At 34.9% G+C, this 23,692-nt stretch overlaps 1 protein-coding gene across 2 annotated transcripts; it reads right to left on the reverse strand.

Annotated features, from left to right (window-relative positions):
- Positions 1-3,199: 3,199 nt before the first annotated feature.
- LOC123672826 (heparan-alpha-glucosaminide N-acetyltransferase) lies at positions 3,200-23,452 on the reverse strand. Of its 2 annotated transcripts, XM_045607135.1 has the most exons (11): positions 23,434-23,452; positions 23,220-23,340; positions 21,462-21,613; positions 19,276-19,492; positions 17,458-17,605; positions 15,265-15,469; positions 9,734-9,895; positions 9,555-9,676; positions 9,294-9,460; positions 4,557-4,743; positions 3,200-3,561 (listed from the first exon to the last, which is right to left on the reverse strand). In XM_045607135.1, the coding sequence occupies exons 3-11, from the start codon at positions 21,606-21,608 to the stop codon at positions 3,261-3,263; spliced, it is 1,656 nt and encodes a 551-aa protein (XP_045463091.1). In that variant the 5' UTR covers positions 21,609-21,613; positions 23,220-23,340; positions 23,434-23,452; the 3' UTR covers positions 3,200-3,260. The 2 variants fall into 2 exon arrangements, with proteins under 2 accessions (XP_045463091.1, XP_045463090.1); XM_045607134.1 differs by lacking the exon at positions 23,434-23,452 and having other exon boundaries at positions 23,220-23,361.
- Positions 23,453-23,692: the final 240 nt, after the last annotated feature.

Raw genomic sequence — 23,692 nt, forward strand, 5'->3', positions numbered from 1 at the left:
TCAAGAAACAAGTAATAATTATTTACATATTTCAATTCATAATAATTAAACGAATTATCATTTAACGAAATGAAAATGAATGAAGTAAGTGTTCGAAATGTCCACCATTTTGTAAAATGCACTTAACGGTTCTGGAACCCATACTCCTTTTACATTTGCTTATTTCGTCTTCTTGAATACCTTCCAATACATTCTCAATCTTCTTGCGAGAAATCACTATTGTTGGATTTGTCATTTTTTCCAGAATCGAACTTTATTTTGATATCATTACGATATAAGCTTTGCAAGGCTTGGTATTCAAATTTGAAATTATTGTATTCGCGTATCTTGACTATTTTATTAACAGCAGTTTTCGATAAATTGCATTCACTACAGATCCGACCCAAAGAAAATTAGATAAGGGTCAAAATAACCTGAAAATCAACTTCGAATGACATTGTATGATATATCGTTGAATTCAGCGTTGAAAGTTATTTCGAAAAGTGTCATAAAATATACAGGTCCGTATTGAAAAAAATGAGGTTGAGGGTGGCCCAGAGAGCACAAAACGTTGGGTACGAAATCTGATTACGTCAAATTGAGAACAATTTATTGTCGAATAAAAAATTCCTGTAACATTTTTTGATAATATTTGAAATAAGGTGGGAAAAAAAGAAAAATCAAAATGACATAATTTACTTTTCTTATGATATCTCAATAACCGGCCCTGATAATCTCGATTTGTTTGAACTGCTTAATAATGCTTCTATGCATGCAACTATTTCTCCATTTGACCGACCTTCTAACTCTTATGGTTTGAAAGTTACCAATACAATCCCATTGAAAAAGTGGCCACCCTGTATACCATCTCAGTAACCTAATTTTAAGGTCTAAATCCAAAAACGTTCATTTTGTGAATCACTATTATCGAACAAGACAGTACACGCACGGGGACATGATGTTGCCCTTTAGGAGGTGTGATGGAAACCAAAGATTCGTCACAGTTCTTGCAACAAAGATTTATAACATCCTACCGCATTAAATAAGGATGATAACTGCATTATAAACTATAAACGTTTTGTCAATGAATGCAGATGTTTCATGCATGTGAATAGTGTTCAAATTCATAAATTTTATAAGAAGTTGATTGATGGGGTTGTTTTCAGAGCCGTATCTAGGGCGTAGCAAAGGTGGCACTTGCACGTGCACAAGGTCCACAGAGGAGCCCAAAAATATCAGAAGAAAAAAATATTGGAGCACCAGGCGAAATAATTCGAAAGATTACAACTTCATGTTTACATGCGACGAGCGATGCCGAGAATCTGGAAAATCTGATTATTATTATTATTTTTTAGTTACCAATTGGATTGTTCATTTTTGGTATTCACTTTTGTGTTTTGGGTTTATAGGTTTAACCAACCTCAACCCTTATTACTTATTAAATAAATAAACATTTAAAATATCGCTAGCATTCCCTAGAATTTGCGTCCAAGTCTAAAATAATCACAAGATAAACAAAACTTAAATTTAAAGTAAGAAATAATATACATATGGCTATGTTCAAGCGTGCCGTAATCTAGTCATAATTATAACTATTGGTATGTTCAAAGTTGCCTCATTCAGATCATAAATATTACGGTCACGCGTCGGCATGTGTTATTACCCTTATTTTCACGAGTTTTTTGCACTTCATCAAGCTTGTCGCTATTTCTTCGACAAACGGTATCATCTCTTTTTGAGTGAAGTGCGGCTTATTTTTCTTTGATACAATTTTATAACAATCGGTTTTTCAGATCTTCAGGAGTTATCTCTTTATATGTACCTCCTTAAATGAAATATGTATTTCAATGAAATGAGTAAATATACAGGGTGTTTCTGAATTGTTGCTTGAAACAATTAAAGGGAGTATCCTTCCAATAAAATAGGGTGGGTCTTTCAGATAAACATTTTTTTGCCCCTAAAGATGGAGCCCGAAAAGTAGTTTTCAATTTGTGAAAAGTTAATGATTACTTTTTTTGTTACATTTATTTTATATTTGTATATTTGTCAATAAAAATATCGCTTTGACATAATTTATTCCTCGAAAACCAAAAACTCCTAAAAATGAAATTGAACCGACATTTCATTCGAGCGAGAAGGCATTTAAAAAAATTTTTGGTGGTGTTCCTCTATGATTCCAAGGGGTAGAAAAAGCCACCCCTCAAAGTTGTTTCGCAATAACTTTCTCTTTATTCATATTTTACAATATGAAGAAATAAATACAATATGTAAATTAATTTTGGATGAACTAATCCATTCTTAAAAAATGAGGTATCTTGTAATTTTTTGCTGAAACTAATGGTTTTTGAGGAAAAAAAATGGATGGAATTATTTTAGACCTCAAATTTATCCAATTGGCGGATGTCAAAACGATGTTTTCCACTGCGATGGATTATATCTTTGATTTTGTTATGTCAACGGTGTTTTTTTTTGTATCTCTGTATATTTCTGTCAAAATTGCACAAACAGGTGTAATGAGTAATGTATATGTGAACTAATGTATGTACTGTAATGAAATGTACCTAACTTATTTTGGTATTTTTCGAGTAAGAATAAATTCTATTCTATAATTGGACCGTGAATTTTGCCTTATCTCAGTTGGTATGCAAGTTGAACAGTTTTCGGCTCCTAGCTGAGAAAGCAGAAAAATCCGTATTCAACCAGGTTGAATCCGGAGACTCTGATTATAAAGATTGACAAAAAATAACTAATGATCAAACGGGGGGTGATATTCTGGTAAATTTTTAGGCGGACTTGAGAAAGTAGGTATCGATATCATATCGAGTGGGTGTTGAACTTGTACGTCGGGCGCGAAACACTTTTCAAGTATTTGGAGAAAAGAAAAAAAGGATTGTTTTGGATATAATAAGGAGGGAGATAGGTTAGGAAGAGGTTAAAAGCGGATTTTAATAATGGGATTAAACTAGGAAGGGCCTATCTAGGAACCTAGCACCGCTGGAAAAGGGCAAGTAGACCTTTCAAAAGATCGTTTTGGTTAATTTTCGGAGAAACCAATACTTTCACCTCAATTGATGGGTCTCACTAAGTTGTCCTGATAATTCCCAGATTCAACGTTGTAAAAATAATTTTGGTCGTTTTTTTTTTTGTGTTCAAATGTTGGGTCAGTTTTTGCATTTGCCACCCTGTATCAGTCACAATTTGTCAAAACAATGCAGTAAAATTCTGTAACAATCATTTATTCAAATATATCTATTCATAACAGATTGCTAATTCCATTCATTCTATACAGTGAAAAAATACTTAATTTTATATAAATAATAAGCGATATACATCCAAATTGCTGTAGCTGAAACATTTTGCATAAGATATAGGAAATGAGTTTGTGTGTCGTAATCGTTTATTTGCCATGCAAAGGGAAAGAATTTTCCAGTTACTGAGTGACCAATGTACATCAAAATCGAATTCATGCCAGCATAGACGAAGGGCTGACCCCGCCATAAGTTCTTCATGTCTATCAAAACATAACAGATTGCCAGCAAAAGGAAAGCAACAGTTGACATTATGAATACAAAAGATAAGGACCTGTAAAAAATTACTAATTGAGGTAAATACATACACAAAAATATTTAGGATATATTTTATGGGTGAATGTATACGATCAGCATAGAATAGGGGACCATAGACAATATCTTATTTAGTGGTATAGCTACAGGATTTGATCAAGTCTTGAAAAATTCCTAAAATAATAAAAACAACATAATTCTTATAATTCGAGGTTTCAAGAGATTTTTTTTTTGTTGAATATTTTGAAATTTTATTTTTCTCTGAAAAAATTGGATTTTATTATATCGACAGAGAAGAATACAATCTGAAAAAAAATTAAATTACATACAGTCGATGGACCCTCTAAAAGGGATTGTGGAAATTGTGATTCACGAAAACAGTTGGTTAAAATATCTCAAAGACTCAAAATTAACACTTGATATTTTATAGTTAGGCTTTTTTGGGAGAGATGAATATTTGGAAAAACTTCAGATTGTTAGACTTCTTGTTTTATGGCAACTTTTGTTCTTTAAATGTAACACCCAGTTTCTTACTCATAATAATATACCTCATTGAATCATACATTGCTTCAATTTATCTTTTGTATATTTTTAGTACTTTTACCATAAAATTTGTCTGAAATTTGAAAAAAATCTTTAAATTAGTAATAAGGGCTTCATTCCAACATTAAGAACATTGAGATTTTTTCATGAAAATTTCTAATTTCTTCTCCTCCGTTCATTAAAAATTCAATTAAATATATAGGTTGTTCCGGTTTCAATGTCAAAGTCAAAGCTAGCCATAAAAAAACTTGAAAACTAATATTTTTTCAAATGAGAACCTCAAGTAAACCATCAAAAGATTCAAAATATTTTGAAGATTGAATTTTTCAAATTTTTTGATATAGTAATGAATTTTTCAAATTTATTACAATATTCATTCGGATTCAGCATCACCATTTCTTGTTTGTAACTTTTTAATTGTTGCACCTTCAACTGCAACTTAATAATTGAATATGAACAAGAATCTCTTACCAAAGATTCTTGTTGATTGGGATCATTCCATCTTCTTTAGAAAAGCCACATAAGCATCCTCCTAAAACGAAGCAAGCTATAGCCCAAGCTAACCAGTGTGCAAGCCTCGAAGTATGATCTTTATGAACTAATAATATTACTCCTGCTTGTACTCCTATGAATGTGTGGAATATTGAATTGAGGCAACCTGAAAACAATAAATGAACTTCACTCAGAAGTCAGTGGAAAAGGATTTTATAATGACAATAACCTCTATATAAATGGTCAGTGTTTTCCACACAGAGGGTGGTTTCTTTGTTGTGGTGTAATGAATGTGAATAATAATTTACAATTAGTAAAGGCTCATTGAAAGGATATTCAACAAATTCCCGTTTCTATCTCAGTAGAGTGAACGCAAACGAAGTCGTTGTCACCCCTCACATTTATTAGGCATTAATTCCTTCATCCTGGCTTAAGATAAACACCCCAGGGTGGTTGGCACATATCGGTATCCAACGATAAAACAACCAGGCTCCAATTTCAGAGATTTGTACAGGATGTCAAAGTAATAAAAATTCAGTCGTAAAAACTCTAGGGGGGATTAAATGGCCCAAAACTTAGAACATAAAAATCAGTTTTTATTCGAAGGGACCACCAGCGGTACGTTTAAAAATGGTTCCTGATTTTAGGCGGGGCTAACGGTACAACCCCATGTCAATAGTACATAACATGGGATGAAACCAATAATCTGGGTACATAAGAACAATCACTCTGATTGGACAAAAGAAAAAAAGAAGATAGACGCTAAGAAAAATTTGGTAGAAGGAGGGTGACGATTTTTCAACTATAAAAACAATAGTTCTCAATTCGGTAGGGGAAGTTCGGGTTCGGTTCGAAGGTGGGTCCAAAAGGGGAATTTGGCTCTGAGTTAAAGTTCAGTTCTAAGTTGATTTCAGTTCGAATCAGTTTTCGGGAACGGTTTCAGGAAAGGTACAAATAGGGAATTTGTTGAAAGGTTTATTCGAACAGTTTGGAAGTGATTGTGATATCCAGGGTAAGGATATTTAATTTAATTTTTATATACATTGTTGTTTGATTTTTCTCCGCGAAATTATAAAAGATTTACCAAATAGTCCAAGATTGTTTTTTTATTTACTCTTAAGGTGTTTGCCATAGGTTAGTAATGTGCAAATTTTATTGACTGTATTTTCTCATTAATTATTCTAATCAATTATTAAACTTTGTTATTCAAGAATACTTGGTCTCATTCAGTGAAACACCTCCTAGAAAAAGATCAAATATAGACTTATCCTAGGGCATAAGCCGGACGCACGAAAGGTTCTTTCATAAAAAAGAAATTGTGTTAATTTCAAAATAATTGTACTGGCCGGAACTATAGAAAGCCGCTCTTCTAATAAGTTCCTTTTTTAAACATTAACACCCAACTACAGGCCAGTTTATTACAGTGGTCTGAACAAATTGAAGTTATTTTCGCAGTTGGTTTCTATTAGACGCTCTATTATAAACAACGCTTTCTCATCAAATAAATATAGCTCTATTAAAATAGTACAGAATTGAATATTAGACGCTATCATGGAGATTTGGAAATACAATACTCAAATCAGTTGAAAATTTGATAGGGACTGGTCCCAAAATAATACTGATCCGCTCTCATTGTATAGAGTATGGACGTAAAGAACTATCCGCCGACTAACGCAGGCCTTGATTAAGAGCCCTGGACGTTCAGTATAATGCTTACCCTTATGTAATTTGCATCATCGTCGAATAGCAAACAGCTAAAAGACTATATCGAAGAAATATTGCTGTACGCATGTAATTTATTTAGGAGATGGATGAAAACACTATATTTTGCAATATTTTGTTGTAACATCGATATTATTTTTCATACCAACATTTCTGTATAAATTTATTAAAAAAAATAAATAACTGAGTAACGATTATTTGAAAAAACGTCAGGTTCCTGTGGGCCACTGTCAATCTGTATTATAGATGAAGGAAAAATATAGTGTATACAGAGTGATTCAGCTTGTGAACAGCCTGTACCCATGGCTTATCTATAAAATTTTTGAGAAAAATGGGAATACCTACTCCATTTTTTTTTCATAACGAAAATAAAGTGTAATAAAATTAAAAAATATATATATCCAGATATTCAAAAAGTAGATAAACATTTATCTTCAATTGTGTAGGTTCTTATCGATAAGGTTAACTAATTTCTCGAATTAAAAATCAAGATCAAACTATTGTAGTGACTCTGTATGCTCACAGATGGCACTATGTATTTTCGCGCCACACTACTTCGGCCACGGCGGTCGTTGCGTTGCAACAGGATCACCTCTCCACGATGGTGTGAGTGTATGTGTCTTGGGCAGAGATCGCTGGATAGCCCAACTGATGAGTCCACCAGCGAACTCGGGACGAAACACCAAACCCCTGGGAGAGGGCGCACCTCGTAACTTGGTTCGAGAAAGACTCGCCAAACTATAAAGCTAGGTTGACATGGCTAGTGGATCACAGCTGTGGTTCAAGAATACATGGAAAACGACCCGTGTCAACGGAACAGTCGTGCAAATATTCACGAAATGAACGATTTATCCTAGTTGACACGGGTAGTGAAGCACAAGCGAGGTTAGTTGTGTGTGGAGATCGACTCGTGTCAACGGAGGAGTTGTGAAACGTGAAACTATTCTCGAAACGGACGGTTTCGAAGGCGGCACGAACGTAAAATGGGACATCAAACATGTTAGATATTTAACGTGTTCCGTGGTCTTGGAGTGACCATAGTGGAAATAGACAAGGGTTATTTTCGATTTTTTTTGTACTGAATTGAGCTGTACTAGGTTTGTGATACTTTGTAACATTTTTTTTTTGTAACATATGACTTTGAAAAAATTTCCCAAAATATGTTTATTGGGTTTCAACGGATGAAATAAATTTTTAGTACATGTACTAAATATCACAGAATTCAATTAAAAGCCAGGCCAGCACCTATGTCATAAATTTTTTGGGTTTCACAGGAATACTCAAAAATTAGAAAAAAAAACTCATCCCATCACATCTGTAATTCGATTTTGTGCTGCCCTTATGGAAAGTTGTGCCCCTGACATTTCCGTAAAAAAAAAATTGAAGAAAGTTAGTCGTGCACTTTCGTTTTTCTTCGGCCAAAATTGCTTCAGATGTTTTTGCTACATTTGTGCAGTATCCTTTTTATGGTCAGATTTTCAGAAATAACTCTACTTTTTCTTCAAATAATGGAAATCAGTAAATTATTTGAAAATCTGACAGACATCAGTCAGCTGAAATATATAGCCCAACTATACAGGGTGAGTCTTTGCTTGTACATGTCCGATTCCATTCCATTTGCGAGATATAACTAAAAATTACATTTTTTTTATGGATTTCCAACAGCCCATATCTTTTCAACCGAGCTGATTCGGAAAAAATGGTAAAGGAAAAAAGTATTTCCTTTGACGTCAGGAATTGCGATCTGCAAATTTCGAATTCAATTCTACTGATAAGTTTATCGCACAATGAAATTCCGCTCATAAGGCAATGTCTATTGATCATCCTGTATGACAATGCCAATAATGATTTTTTAATTTTCTCTATGAATTAATTATTTGTGGTTACGAATTCAAGATAAAATCATAAAGTACATACAGTGTGATCCAATATTTCCGAAAATAGAAAACATCACCCTGTATATAGCAAACGGCGATCTTGATACGAGTCCTTCATGATGACCTTCATTTATGCATCCATTTGTCGCATTCTTCCCGGGATACCCTGTATATAGCCTAACTATATAAAACAATTCTTAGACAAAAATTTTTGTGAAAATATTAACGGTAAGAGAAAACGAAAAAGGCAGATTCCTTGGATGAAAAAAGTCCTATGAAAATAGAGCCACAAACGATTTGCGATTGATTAACAAAAATCACATGCTTAGAAATTCGGAATGAGATTTAATTCGGTCATAAACAACAGGCAGGAATACCGACAAATTTAATTCCCATCAAAAAGGAGCCGCATCATAGTCATAAATATCTAGATTGACGCTGAAAGACACGTGAAGTGCGATAGGGCTGGTCGGCATCCCTTTGTGCCGACGAAGAAACAACATAAATTTGCCAAATAGGTTCTGGAGATACGAATATACGTCATTCCGGTCCCCTGAAAAACAGAGTGAAATCATCGAGCGGCGTGCACTACCCATGTCAACCTAGCTTAATTAGCAAATTATGGGGTCCTGTTCAAAAAGAAAAAGTGGGTCCTCATCAACGATCAGCGCCTGGTATTAGTCCTCGATCCACTTGATGCATGTATGTCTAAATACACTTCAACAAGAAAAGTTCAATGTCGTGATTGCTTAAATAATTTTTCAATGAATGTATGTTTATTTCAATGAATTCACCTTGTATAATGTAGGTATGTTGGAGAATTCTAGGTGCAAGCTTTGACTGTATGTGTTTTTAAAGTTTGTTATGTATTACAACCATTGGCTCTGATCAGTGAAGTTTAGACGAAAACCGTTTCACTAAACATTGAAATTTTAGGGGATGAAATAAGGACTCTAATACATTAATTTTATTTTCTGCCGCCCAATTCAATGAATGTAGTCTGTAGATTCTTTATATTTATAGGTTGTGTTAAGATCTTTCTAACTTAAAGGAATGATTTATTATTTTTTCTTAAGTGCAAAAAAACACCATAATTTCAAATGTAATATTATATTACCTACGAGTCCTTCAGGATCGAATGGTTGTGAATTGTATACTTCGAATGATGTAGGAAATTGGTAAACATGTGTTTTCAGTATCGCCCTATCTAAAAACCCTGTGGCTCCACCTGTGCAGTTTTCATATTTACCATGTTGATGAAGACCACCTGGACCAAAATAGCCCCTGCAATATAAAAATCATCATTATTAAGAACTGTAAATCGGTAGCATCAGTATTCATCAAGTTAACTATTTAAATTTTTAAATATATTACTCCCTTTTCACAACCATCCTCGGCCACCAAGAAAACTATCAACAAATGCTGTACTGCTGCATATACGGCAGGTATCCAACCAAATAAGGTAGTTTCTAAACTTGTACTCCATCGAGGTTTCACTTTCTACAAGAACATTTTCGTTTGAACAATTCAATGCATTTTTTGTTATAATTTCATTACTTCGGAATTGATCAGTTTTGATCTGTTCAACGTAATGATGCTTATGAGAGTCACCACGAAATAACAGATTCCGAATCTTTGTAGGACACCCATGACTCTAAACTTATCGAGGTAAATACCAGAACCCAGAAATACTCCTATGCAGAATAGCTTGATAGATCTCTGAAAACAATTATTAATAAATATGTCAGTTAATACAGAGGAAAAAATAGACAAAAGCAATGTCGTAGATATGAAATACACTGCTCAACAATTGATAGGGATCACTTACTTGTTCTAAATTTATTTCTGAAATATTCGCTCCAAGATTATAAATTTAGTCAGATATCAGAGTATTTTCAGTTGATAATATGGTTCACTTGAGAAAAGAATGAAAAAATAGAAAGTTGGAGAGAAAAAAGACTTTATTAGGAATACTCAAAATTCTGTGTTTGAATAACATAAAAATTTTATGATGAAACCACAAGAAGGCTGAAGTTTTGGTTAAGCTAGTACCTAGTTGGTCCCCCACGAGCTCGTCTCAAGCATTCTACCCTACGAGGCATACTTTCGATCAAACGATTTAAAAAATTTTGGGACAAATTCGTCCAAATATCTCGTAAAGCGTTAGAAAGGTCCTCCAGGTTATTGATCGGTTGTTCTAAGGTTGACAATTGTCTAGACATCTCAGACCAGATATGTTCGATGCAATTCATGTCTGGAGAGCGAGCTGGCCAGTCCATCCTATCAATAGCATGAGTTTCTAGCGCTTCATTAACCAGAAGACTACGGTGTGGACGGGCATTATCGTCAATTAAAATGAAATTCTCGCCCACGGCAGCCGCAAACGGAACAATTATGGGTTCAATAATCATATCGTGATATCTCTGGCTGGTCATGGTGGTGTTCTGCAGAACAACCAACTCTGTGCGTTGGTTCAAACAAATGCCTCCCCATACACATATAAAACCTCCGCCAAAAGCTGTTGTGGGTACCATGAACTGTTCTGCATACCTTCGACCTCTTTCCTTTCAAGCAAGAATACGTCCATCGGAGTTGACCAAACGAAATCTAGACTCATCCGTAAATAAACATCGGCTCCAATCTTCAAGTGTCCAATTGCGGTGCTCCTCAGCCCATTGCCGTCGATGAACCCGGTGTTCCCTATTCAAACGGGGATTTTGTACCCTCCTACGTGCTCTCAAACCACGAACATGTAGTCGTCGTCTTACAGTCTGGTTCGAAATTAGAACTCCTGTTGCAACTCTCAGTGATCTATTGAGCCGCGACGCCGGGTAAGTGGGATTTCTCCTAGCATTGAGGATCAAAAGACGATCTTGGGCAGCTGTTGTACTGCGCTGCCGACCTCCCCCATGAACATAAGCTACTGAGTCGTTTTGGATGAACCTATTCCAAGCCCGACTCACGACACTTTGCGAAACATTCAACCGCCGGGACACTTCTCGCTGGGACAAACCTTCCTGTATCCACTTTCTTCAATTATTGTCACCTTATGTGTTTGAACGAGAGAAAAAAACAGATTTAATAACAAATACCACATTGCTTTTCACTCCACCTGTAACAGTCTACAGATAACAATCGATTTTGTGAACAAGAGCCGATGAAGTGAGGAAGACTTTGATATAATCAACTCAAAACATCTTACTTTTTCCTTAGAGAACATATAATGTACAGATATTCACGAGATAACTTGAAAAAAATACAAATGAAGAGAAGTTCATAAGTGATCCCTAGCAATTGTTGATCAGTGTATTTGGAGTGAAAAGTGGGTTATTCTACTGAGGTTGAAATAATTGCACTATCCACACGGAATAGGTACTTGTTGGGCGAGTGCTTTCCTAGAAGATTGCGGTGTTTCATCGCGGAAATACTGACGAAATCATCAGTATGATACTAAGTGTTCCATACCATACACATCCCATCTGCATAGCGGAGCATGGTGACCGCCTCTGTCAAAGCCACTAGCGGAACACCTCAAGGGGGAGTAATATCTCCCCTTCTATGGAGCCTAGTAGTGGATGAATTACTCCACAGACTTACAGAGCTTGGCTTCGACTGTAAAGGCTATGCAGATGATATAGTCTTAATTGTTAAAGGAAAATTCGAGAGCACCTTGTGCGACTTAATGCAGGAGGGCCTTAGAATAATTGAACAATGGTGATTGTAAGTGGGGCTATACATGAACCCATCCAAGACCACAGTAATCCCATTCACTCGGAAAAGGAAACTTCCAGCTATGAAATCCCTCTCTCTAAATGAAAACATCATATAGTGGAAATCAGAAGTCAAATATCTGGGAATAACACTGGACAGCAAACTTCTGTGGAGGAAACACATTGAGATTACGGCTAACAAAGCAACAAAGGCCTTAATGGCGGTCAGACGTTTAGCCGGTAAGACTTGGGGATGTAACCCAAAAATACTGCGATGGATATACGTCGTGATTGTGAGGCCGATAATAACTTATGGGGCAATAGTCTGGCATGCTAGAGCCAGTAAGAACAGCACGAGGAAAGCCCTTGATACAATAAAAAGGTTAGCCTGTGTTTGCAACACTGGTGCTATGAGAACGTGTCCAACTACGGCATTGATCTCACACCTCTTCATCTAGTGATAGAGAGAGTAGCCTATGAGGCCCCTCTAAGACTATCAAGGGAAGGTACTGGCAATGATGGAATTAGGAATAAGGGAGCCTGGTCCTCCTTGACTAATTACATACCATCAGCGAACTTTCCCAGTGATGGGATGATGAAGAAAATTAGCATCGAAAAAACATTAATTACGATACTAAGTAGCAAAGAGGATTGGGAAAAGGAGTCCACAATCCCAGTTCTTAAAAAGAATACCATCAAATGATATACAGATGGTTCCAAAACCACGACTGGGACTGGCGCTGAAGTATTCGGGGTTGGTACCAAAATATCGCAAAGTATCAATATCGCTAGGCCACTGTCCAATAGAAAGATGTGTAGAAATCAACATAGCAAGAGACTGCCGGAAATGTGACATAGCGATGCATTCCGATAGTCAGGCTGCAATTAAAGCACTGAGCTCACATACCATCGATTCTAAGATGATATTGGAGTGCCGAATAAAACTTAATGAAATGGGTAAGAATAACAGGGTCTTTTTAGTCTGGGTTCCCGGCCACTCGGGAATCAGAGGGAATGAGGAGTCCAACACACTTGCCAGTAAAGGAGCACAAACTCCTTTCATCGGCCCGGAACCTTTCTATGGTGTAGACAAATGCACCTACAAGAAAGGGTTTCAGGAAAAAGAGGTAACCGAAAGAGAAAAACTCTGGCGGAATCTTCCTGGTCTGGATCACTCCAAAAAGTTTCTTCGAAACTTTGACTCTACAAGATCAAAAAAGTATCTGGATCTTAGTAAGAATATGCTACACCTTCTCACCGGATTCCTCACAGGGCATTGCCGCCTTAGGAAACACCTCATGAGAATGGGTCTAACAGAAAATGACGAGTGCAGATTCTGTGGGGAGAAGGGAGAAACTCTGGATCACCTGGTGACGGAATGCCTCGACATCGCTAGCCAACGCAAAACCTGTCTTGGTCGCGAAACTTATAGAAATGAGGAATTAGCCTCCTTGAAGCCATCCCAGATATTGGAGTTCATCAGAACTCTGGAACTGGAAGGCGAGCTGTAGATCACGTTATGGAGAGAATAGCTTTGATGGGGGGCACAATAGACCATTAGGTCGCAGTGAAACGTAACCTTCTCAATTAAATCTGAATCTAATGGTGACCGTTGAAAGGTTGGGTTTATGCCCAAATCGGTACATATGATCAACAATGGGTAACATCGCTTCGCACAAATGTTTAACGTGAAGTTAAGACAATAGACTCAAAATAACTTAAAAAATGTTAAACCGAGTAGTCCATATTAATACAATAATGTTTTCTTCCAAAGGACCCACACATTTAGTAAAGGGAGATGGGTTTCCGCGAATTCGACCGAATTTTTAGTTGTATGTTGTATTTCTTGATAGGCAGATCAAAAATGTAGGTATATAGGCACAAAGCTCCAATAGAACATTTTTCAAGATAAGAGGCATTGAAAATGGGTTTTTTTTTTGTGGAATTTGCTGATCAATAGGAGAGAGGGGCAATTTTATTAAACGAGCAAATGCTCATTCTAACCATGCTCTATCAAATTCTTCTATGTATTTTTAACAGACTTGGGGCATTCTTTCGTCATTCTATTACATTCTCAAAGATTCAATGGAATATTTTGAGAATGCTCGATCGCTTGATGTAAACTGCACTAAATTCTAGAGCCAATGATCAGTTATTTGGAGCGATTTTTCGTGTTCTGACGGGCTCGCTTTCCGGAACGGTCTCTTCAAAGTGTTCTTATATTCTAACGGTTTGACTCGATTTAATTATGGACAGGTCTCGAGAAAAATCTCTATTAAAGATTGAAGCCTACCAAAATTCGTTCTCGATTTCCGAATTTTGTCGGTGATGAAAGATAATAAATGGTCAAAACCTCTGACACCATTCTACAAAAATTTTGGAATTGACCACTTTTTTTTTCTTTCATATCCGTTATCGTTTCACCTACATTTACCAGTATCTTTCATTGCATTTAATTTGTCATCCACCATTGTCTCTTTTTTTTTTGTTTTCGCGTGTTTGAGACAATATAACAAAAGCAGCACTTGCAATTATAATATTGCTAGCAGAGTAGGATATAAATTGAGATTCGTTCAGCTTATTCAAACATCTTATACTATTTTGTGAAAGAAGTCTAGTTCTAGTGCTTTCATTCACTAAAAGATTAACAAAGAATGTTCTTGTTCTATAGCTATTTGTTCGTTTGGTTCAAACCCACATTATCTAAGGTTGGGATGGAATTTGAATTTTCGCCATCGATAATGTTTTCAAACTGGCTATGAAATGAGAAAATCCAAGATCTTCCATACAACTTTTCATGCTATAAGATAATGCCAGAGGAAATTTCGAGGAAACACATATTTTGGGTATTTTTTAAAGAAAAACCATAATAACGGATTCCGAGAATATCTGATGTCCAAAAATATCGAATACATTTTCAAAAATATTTATAACGAGTCTCAGTGTGCTGTAATGGGGGAAAATCATATAAATCATCAGAGATAACAATTGTGATCTTTATTGATATCATTCACATATGATATACCTATATGTGATATATGCGATTTGTTTCTCACAAATGAAGATAATCCGACAATGAAGTGCTTACACATGTTCCTCAGAACACATGTTTACAGCTCACTGAGACTCGTTATGACTTATGAACATATATACCTATATGGAAAACATATCTAATAGAATATCGAAGAAAAATTAGGAAAGCATTGATGTGATGAAGTCAGGAGTTTCGAGCACTCATTCGTTCATGCGCCGATTGTATTCTTGGAGACCACTTGGTGGTTGCTATTAATTGATAAATTTTTACGATTCGAGTTGCGCTGATTATGAACCATTGTGAGGAATTAAATGTTTATCATCAACAAACAGATTTTTACTCACTTTGGCTGCAGATGCAATGAGTTTACCATTTGAGATTCCTTTTTTGAAGCTAGAAGTCAAAGAAATAGGAATACAAGCTCCCATTATCCATAAGAAGCACGGAAACACAAAGTCTGCCAAATGAAAACCGTTCCAAGGAGCATGATCTAATATTGCATATCCTCCAGCTCCCATATTTACGAATATCATGGTCACTATAGATATTCTGCTCTGGCAAGAAAAATAATTAATAATTCAATAGGATATTAATAATGATGACTAGTGTATGTGTTTAATCATAACCCAATCAAATTTTGGAATGTGTGCAATTTAATTTGCTATATAAAGAAACTTTACCTGAAGTTTCAATTCATTTCTGACATCATCTACACACTGTATATTATTTCTTGGTCTATTTGAACCTTCAAACAGCCCTTAAATAATATAATATATGTACGAAAAGTAAGGAATGAATTGATTATGTAGGAAAACAAAAGTGTTCCGAAAAAATCTTCAGAAGCAACGTACTACTCAGAAAATCCCGGGTCTAACCAGTAAAATCACAATTTATCAAAAAAAATCGACTTTATTCATCAGCATGTTCACCTTCAAGGGTGATATAGGTAGGTACTCCAACGCTCGTCTAACTTGTCAATACCTTTTGTGTGAAAAGATTCATCTTTGTCTTTATTAGAGCCAAATTTATTTCTCTGGAGCTTTCTTTTGAGGTCTGCAAAAATGAAGTAATGACTGAGTGCCAGAACTGGAAATGAAGCTGGATGGTCAGGTAGTTAGAAGCGCGATTCGTTCAATTTGACTATGATTTTCATTTGTGACAAAAGACATCGTCAATACATGAAACTCGTTTTCATCTTTTTTTCATTTAAACGCCAAATATAGTGTCACTTAAACCGAGATTCAACCTTCAATTCAGATTTCAGTCTACGTTCTGAAATTTCGACGCGCATCGTTTGAAGCCAGGTAGTAACGAGCAAAAAGTGGTATGGCATGGCGGTAGCATCTTTACACCAGGCTCGGGACTCATTGAATGACAGGTTATGAAAAGAAACTCCTTGACATACACTATATTTTTATTTATTCGTTTTTTGGCGAGGCGTACTTAAGCCAATTTTGAAGATGCGCCTTCTTTCTGAGGATTGTGGTGTTTCATCCCGAGATCACTGATGGAATCTCAGTTTGGCAACTCGGTGATATCTGCCAAATACACCTTTCCTCCCCATCGTAGAGGGGTGACTCTGCCTTAGCCTCAGTGCGGTGGGTTTTATATAGCCACTGGTGCCTCATTAGAACGTGACGCGAAGCCCATAACACCATCTCTCGGGCGGGAGGAGAATCACTACAGTTTTATTTGTCCAGAAGGAAACACGAACGATTTTTCTCAGTTTTATTTTATATAAAATATTAAAAAACAGTTTCAGTCTGCTTGAACAACGCAGAACATGAATGTCACTTAGTGACTTTACTTCAACTTGGTCTAGAAAGGAGGTATAAAAGAATCACTGATGTGATTATATTCCCTCTCATAAGTACATGCCTCATTAACAATATGAAATCAGGCGTCCGGAGACCACAATGATGTCGTGGTTGTCATTTAGTTCATCACGAATCTTTTAAAATTTGGCATGAACATTCGATTGGTAATTTTACATATACAATTTAAATTTCAACGCAGTTGGATCTGTCGTATATTTTACGACATTCTACTTGTAAGTAAGTATTTCTTTCCCATGTCTCTATAGTTACAGAAATATTATGTTTTTTTCAATGTTTTGCTGGAATTTTGAATCATTTTGATAATGAAATTTTGCTCGGAGCTTGAAATTTTATTTATATCTACAAGAAAAATTTCAACTCGGTCGGACTTGTAATTTCACTGAAATAAGCAGTTGTTTTCGGTAATCTCCATGAATTTTCTGAGATTTTGTAGATACGAAGCTTGGAATGATTGACCTTCATCTAAGTGCAAAAGACCGTGTCTTAACTACTGAAGTTGTACCAATACTAGTATAACCATACTCTAATCCCCATAATCTTTTACAAGCCTTTGATGGTGTTGTCATCTTCAGAAACTCAAAGTTACTAATACAGAAAGTAACTAGAAACTATATAACTGAATAACACAAAATTTTTGAAGAATGCTACTGAAAAATTACCGTTTTGATTTCAAAACTTTGGAATGGCGAATAAACATACCCTCTGAAAGTATCCAATGATTTTATTCTAGCCTTTTTAGGAGAAGATTCTTCTACAGACTCGGTTTTTCCAAACTCTCCAATTAATCTCTGGACTGTCGCAATACTGCAGATCAATATAGCATATATCAAGAAAACGCCTATTATTGCTGAAAATGAGAAAGAATGAATTAAAAAAAATTTTTAATTATAGGTACTATAACTTATTTCTATAATATTAATTTTCAGGGTGATGTGATATGAAGATGAGGTGTGAAAATACTGCAGATCAATAGAGCATATATGTATCAAGAAAACGGTTATTATTGCTGAAATTTACAAAGAATGAATTAAAAAAAACTTTATAATTACGCTATAATTTATTACTTATATTAATATTCAGAATGATGTGATCTCTATGTGATATGACGATGAAGCTGATTTCTGGATGTAGTACGCGAAAACGAATTATATTTTGCTCATTGAATCGGAACATGCATCAGGTTTAATCTTTGAGTTGAGATAATCTTACGATGTACCTACCTACTATCCATGAATGATTTAAGAAGAATTAAGTTTCCGAATCACTAATATAAATTAATCGTAACAGTATAGACAATGAGTTTTCCACACTAGTCTTTTCGTGTTTTGCAGTTGTTGAAAAAAATATAATAATTATTTTTTTTTAATTCAATGAAAAATTGATAGATTAAACAGTGGTAAAACTAGGTAATCATAGGCACCGGGTTCAAAACAAAAATTAGCCCCTTTCCAAGCTGATTTGATTGCATTGAGTAGGAACACTTAACAATTCCCACTATGGGTTTTTGTCACTGCTGTCTCATGAAAATTATATCAATTCATAAAAAAATTTGCTCAGAAGAATGAAACTATTTAGTTGCAACTTGTCGAACACGATATCGAACATAAGCCCTGGAAATATTGAAATTACATACCAGAATAAAAATATTTGACAAATTGACAAACAAGGAAGCAACTAATTTTATAATTGAGAGCTTGATTCTGAAGTGGAAATGTTTTTATTTAGAATCCTCATCTCACACTGCAATTATCATACGTCTTAAAATAAAAAAAAATTATATATTGAAACCTTATCCTTGACTGTTAGCCTTCAAACTTCATCCCTCGGGTTTTTGATCTGGTAGAATCAATAAGGTGAATGAATTGTCATTAACTCTTTCTCAAATTTCATGCCAATAATTATTATAGTTTCCGGTGGCAGTTCTAGAAGGCAAATGAACCGCTTATTTTCAATTCGATTTTGTTTCTTTTTTCCTAAACGAGAAATGTGAAAAGTTAATTGCAATATATTCCTCGAACTATTTCAAAGGTTTTCCTTGTTAATAATGAATCAGAATTTAAATATAACAAGTTAATGAAATGCATGTCGCGCACGAAATATATTTCGTGCGCGAAATAACTTGAAATTATAATTTCAAGTGATGTGCTCTATTTTGACGTTTACAAGAAAAACTACCTCATTTGGAGCTCAGAACATCTACGAATGATTCATGATAATTCAATATCAATCGTCTGTGTGTATCACTATAGAAATTATTGAGTCATTTCTCTTCGAAGGCGATACAAGTCATGCAGTAATGAAAATAAAATTGAAAAATATTGTCCTCAAGGAATGATTTCAGCTGGATGGTTCCGCTTGCCACAGATCCTAAGAAATATTGAAAGGCTTGAACGAGTTCTTCATAATCTTCGGTCATCCTAGTGAATAATAAAAATATACACACGATGAAATTGAAAAAAAGTAAAAAGTTAAAAAGGAGCAAGTTAACAGTACTCATTAAATATTTTATCTACTCACGCAAATAAATGTTAACTGGTTCTTTCTCCGTTTGAAAAAAACAATTTGTGTCGTTGAACGTCAAATTATAAACACCAAATTCACCCATAGGTTCCATAATATTACATAAAGTTTCCTTCTTGCTATCAAACTCTGAGGTAGAAATTTTATATTTATAATTAGAATTCACTTGGAAGACCTCATCTGCATAAATCGTCCATTGCTTGTAGAAGTCACACTGTAAAAAATTTACAATTAGATTTACAATTTAGTCCACTTAACCGTACCTATAATGGCGCCAACATCTACTGCGACAACTGATCACTGATCTGAACTTAGCAGACGGCCCAACGAAAGATGCCATGGTAATCCCATGCTCACTTATTCTATCCAATAGACTTAATGCCTTACAAATGCGGTCCATTAGGTAAGTAAGTATGTAGTAATGACCTGAGTAAAAACAGTAGTGACCAATCACGAAATCATCCATAGGATAGGGATAGGCCAACAGTGAATTGAAAACAGCGAATCAGATGAAGTGCCTCCCAAGAAAAGGAAACCCACCGCCTATTAGAACGCGAAGAAATAGGAAACCTTAAGCCTTTATAATTTTCCGGTAATTTGCAGGGGCATTCATTTTGGGGGCATTACTGAAATCACTATGGATGAGATTCCTTATGCATTCAGGCATCTTCAGCCATAGTCAAGGACTAGAGCCTACACATGCTGACCACATCGCAAAAACATACCAATTACACGCTAACTAAGTAGCTGAGATTTCTAATATCGAGTCAATATGAGAATGATAAAGATGATGCTAGGACTAAATCAGGATGTTTGATAGCTTTTAGCGCCTCAAGGCAGATATACCAAATGAGATTACAGTCGAGATCGATTCCTGAACTGTCCACGAAGCCGTAGCCATGAAAGGAAATCAATAGACGGGAAGTGATGGTAAATGCCGTTGGAAATTAGTCACCTGAAAGACTTTAGTGAATTGCCTAAAATCCAGTTACTTATGTATTTTTTTTCATTTGCAAATTGAAAATACATATTGAAATACTACAATGTCGATTATTATATCAAAAAATATAATGTGAAAGCCCCATAAAAATCTGTGATTAGTAAGAAGAAATGTATCTAATTTCCTTTTGAATTGAGCAGTCATATGGTGGTGTTCTCTTTTAAGCCCCATAGAAACGAACCATTCTCAAGTGAGTAGTGACGAAGAGGTTAGTGTGAGGTAGTAGATAGGTAACTCAAGAACATTATGCATGCCTTACTGAGCAGTGTTTGGCAGATCTCTTTAAAATGTGAGGATACATTGAAACGAGTCAATATTTTCAATTATTTAAAATCTTCAGGTTTTCCTAAGCTAAAAAATAATTTTTTTCTAAAAAGCACGATTGCACATCATATTTATTTGTAAGATGAAGAATATCCAAAACAAAGACCCCACATTAAAATAGGGCCAAGTTCCATCGAGAAGAAAGGATTGATGTACTATTCGTGGCGTCCGTTGGCCGTTTGATAAGTCAGGATTAGATGGAGCTGACAGCTGTAGTTGCATCCTGACACTGTCAACCTATCTGTTGGTACGGTTGTCAGGTGCATGTCACTGAGGTGATGACATCTGTTACAACCCTACAGATGAAAACGCCACGTGAAGTCAGAAGCATTTGAGTGCTCGTCTTACATGCAACAATTTGCATCCTTGGATATATCTATAGTGACTTAATTAAACATAGTGGCGACAATTCGTTCCTATGGAACCATGGAACTTAAGAATACAATTCACTGAACTGAACTGACACACGTCAAAATCAAAATTATTTGAGCTGATATTATTTGATTGTATATAGAACAAATTCATTTAACTGAAGAATGCTATAGTGACTAAGTAAAATGGTCCTTACATTTTGAACAATCCCAAAAATTAGGTAAATGGAGAATGTAAACAAAAAGCCGCCATATTTAGGCTCAGCCAATCAAAAATGAGACCACGCTTGTCGCCACTGTGGTTTATTAAGTCACTGTAGATATATCTATATACAGTTTTATGGTCTTCGATGATGCAAATGGCACCTAGGAGCTCCTGACTTATTTTGAATTTCGATTAATTTGAAAACTTTCCGCCCTATTCAGCTGAAATCGAAGACTACCAACAAAATATTATGTTTTTTGTAATGAGTATTAGCGAAACTTACTTCTAAACATTCCCTATGTGATTGTAGTAGATAGACTGGCTTATGCTTTCCGTTATTGATTATTCTGAGATAAGCTTCATCTCTATTCAAGTTTTTCATGAACAGGCTATCAAAATAATCATCACCGTAATTTTCGAACCAAGACATATTCCCTGAAAAAAAAAATTGAGTTAATATTTGAGCCTTCTTAAATCTAAACATTTATGATTGACTAAATGTTTGAGATTTTCATTTAAACTCCCCTACGCCTCTCTTTATACTCAGAGGAAGTTTGTGAGGGTATTGCGAGTTTGTTAGGTATAGTCAATGTGTTTTGTGTTCGCACCTATCTCACATTGAAAATTTATATTGAATAAATAGTGGAAAAAATCATCTTAATTACATAGGATATTCTTCGAGCAGAAACAATTGATTAGATATTATGAGAAAGTATAAAGCAGACATGCTTGTGGATTGTTTTTTCAAAAGCAAGATTATAATTTTTATCTTTGTGATTGATTGAAAAAACGTAACCAAACTCAATGTTTTTTTGGAATGAAAATTGCTCTTGAAATTTTTCATCAACAATTTTTTTGAGATCTATAAATATTCAATGATTTTCCAGAAAGGTTAAATCAAAAGTATGATGAATTTACAAAGAGAAAAAAATGTTTGGGTCATTGGTATTTCACGAACCTTTTTATTATTTCTGAAGTTCCAAATATCTTTTGTTATTTTTACTTCGATTATAATATGTGGTAGTATTTGATTCTTTTTCCATTTTCAATCAACTATGTTCCTATATATTTCAGTTTTTCTATTACATATTATTTAACAATTTACGTTATTTTGAAAGGAATTTAAAAGGCACTCAAAAAATATCACGGCTTTGGCGTACAGATGGCATCGCCTAGCTGAGTACTAGTTTTTTCCATAGATTAACGAAATATAGTGTTTTTTTCTTGTTAGTACCAAGCTTCAAAAGATGCGTGTCCAAATTTCGGTACACATAATTCAGTCAGGATCGATATATTGAAGATTAAAAGTGACGCTAGATTTGTTGTTGTTTGAAAAATGTAAAAAAATGAGTTTCGAGTATCGATAAAACACTATTTTTCAATAAGAAACAAATACTCAAAGGTAATCAATAAGTGTTATTCAGACTATGCGTCATCGACAACATGGGTGAAAAGGTGATATGCTAACTTTACACGCGGTCCATGAATACCATCAACAGTAAATATTAGATAGAATTATTGGATAGCTGAAGAGCTGAAATTAATGAAAAACGTGTTCAAATGCAAAAGAAAATAATTCTCTTTCACCATGAAAATGCTCCCAGTCCAAAATCGATCAAAAACCTGTTCATTCTGCAGATTTGGGGCTAAGTGATTATAAGTTTTTTTACACCCCGAAAGAATGCCCTGGGAAAAGAAATTTGTCTCTAAGGCGTAGTGTTTACCGAGGTTGAAGCCTATTTTGAAAGCAAAGACGAATCTTTTAACAGAAACAATATTGAAAAGTTAGAGAGTGTTTGAGTACATGTATCACTATCACAGGTGATCATGTTGACGATTAAATACCGATTTTTAGAAATGTGTTTTTACTGGTATGGAGAGAAGTGATGTGAAAGAAATCAATATTTTTCAGATATATCAAAGAGTTTTTAATTTCTACGTAGGTATCAATCAATGAAAGTAAAACTTGAAATGTAATGAATTAAGAGAAATTTTTCCAAAGGAAAGTTTAGGTTATACAAATTATTCTCAATTTACTCACCTGTTCAATCACGAAAATCCAGGATTCAAACAATATAAACTAGGAACCGAACTACACCTATGTATATAAAAGTTCGAGAACTTTATCTATTGATATCAATCAGAGTGCTGCAGATAATCAACTGGAATAAATTTCTCACAGTGATGAAATACCAGTAGGAGTACACAACAATAATAATAATGAGAGGTAGAACAGGTTTTAACGAAATACCTACAGTTTAAAAAAGGTAGTAAAGTAGGTCATGATTCGATGTGCTAGTTTTAAGTGTTTGCGAAAATGTCATTTTGGTTTCGATACAAGACTAATTATGCGCAATCAGAAACGTAAATATATCGGGAGACCTGATATAAAGGCATTGTGTAATCTAATGAAAAATGAATATTCTAATAGCTAAAACTACATACTTATTTTTATATATGATGTAGATAATGAAAAAGGGGTTACTGATTCACTAAGGAAGTTACTGTATCCAT

This window comes from Harmonia axyridis, chromosome 2 (assembly GCF_914767665.1).
Source record: "Harmonia axyridis chromosome 2, icHarAxyr1.1, whole genome shotgun sequence".
In the NCBI taxonomy this organism is placed as follows: domain Eukaryota; kingdom Metazoa; phylum Arthropoda; class Insecta; order Coleoptera; family Coccinellidae; genus Harmonia; species Harmonia axyridis.

Bases quoted from the DNA above. Each gene is read 5' to 3' on its own strand.
- LOC123672826 (XM_045607135.1), bottom strand. From the start codon at position 21,608: ATGTCTTGGTTCGAAAATTACGGTGATGATTATTTTGATAGCCTGTTC. The intron at 19,493-21,461 runs GTAAGTTTCGCT...AATTTTTTACAG, and splicing joins CACATAGGGAATGTTTAGAA to TGTGACTTCTACAAGCAATG. The intron at 15,470-17,457 runs GTATGTTTATTC...TTGCCAGAGCAG, and splicing joins TCATTGGATACTTTCAGAGG to AATATCTATAGTGACCATGA.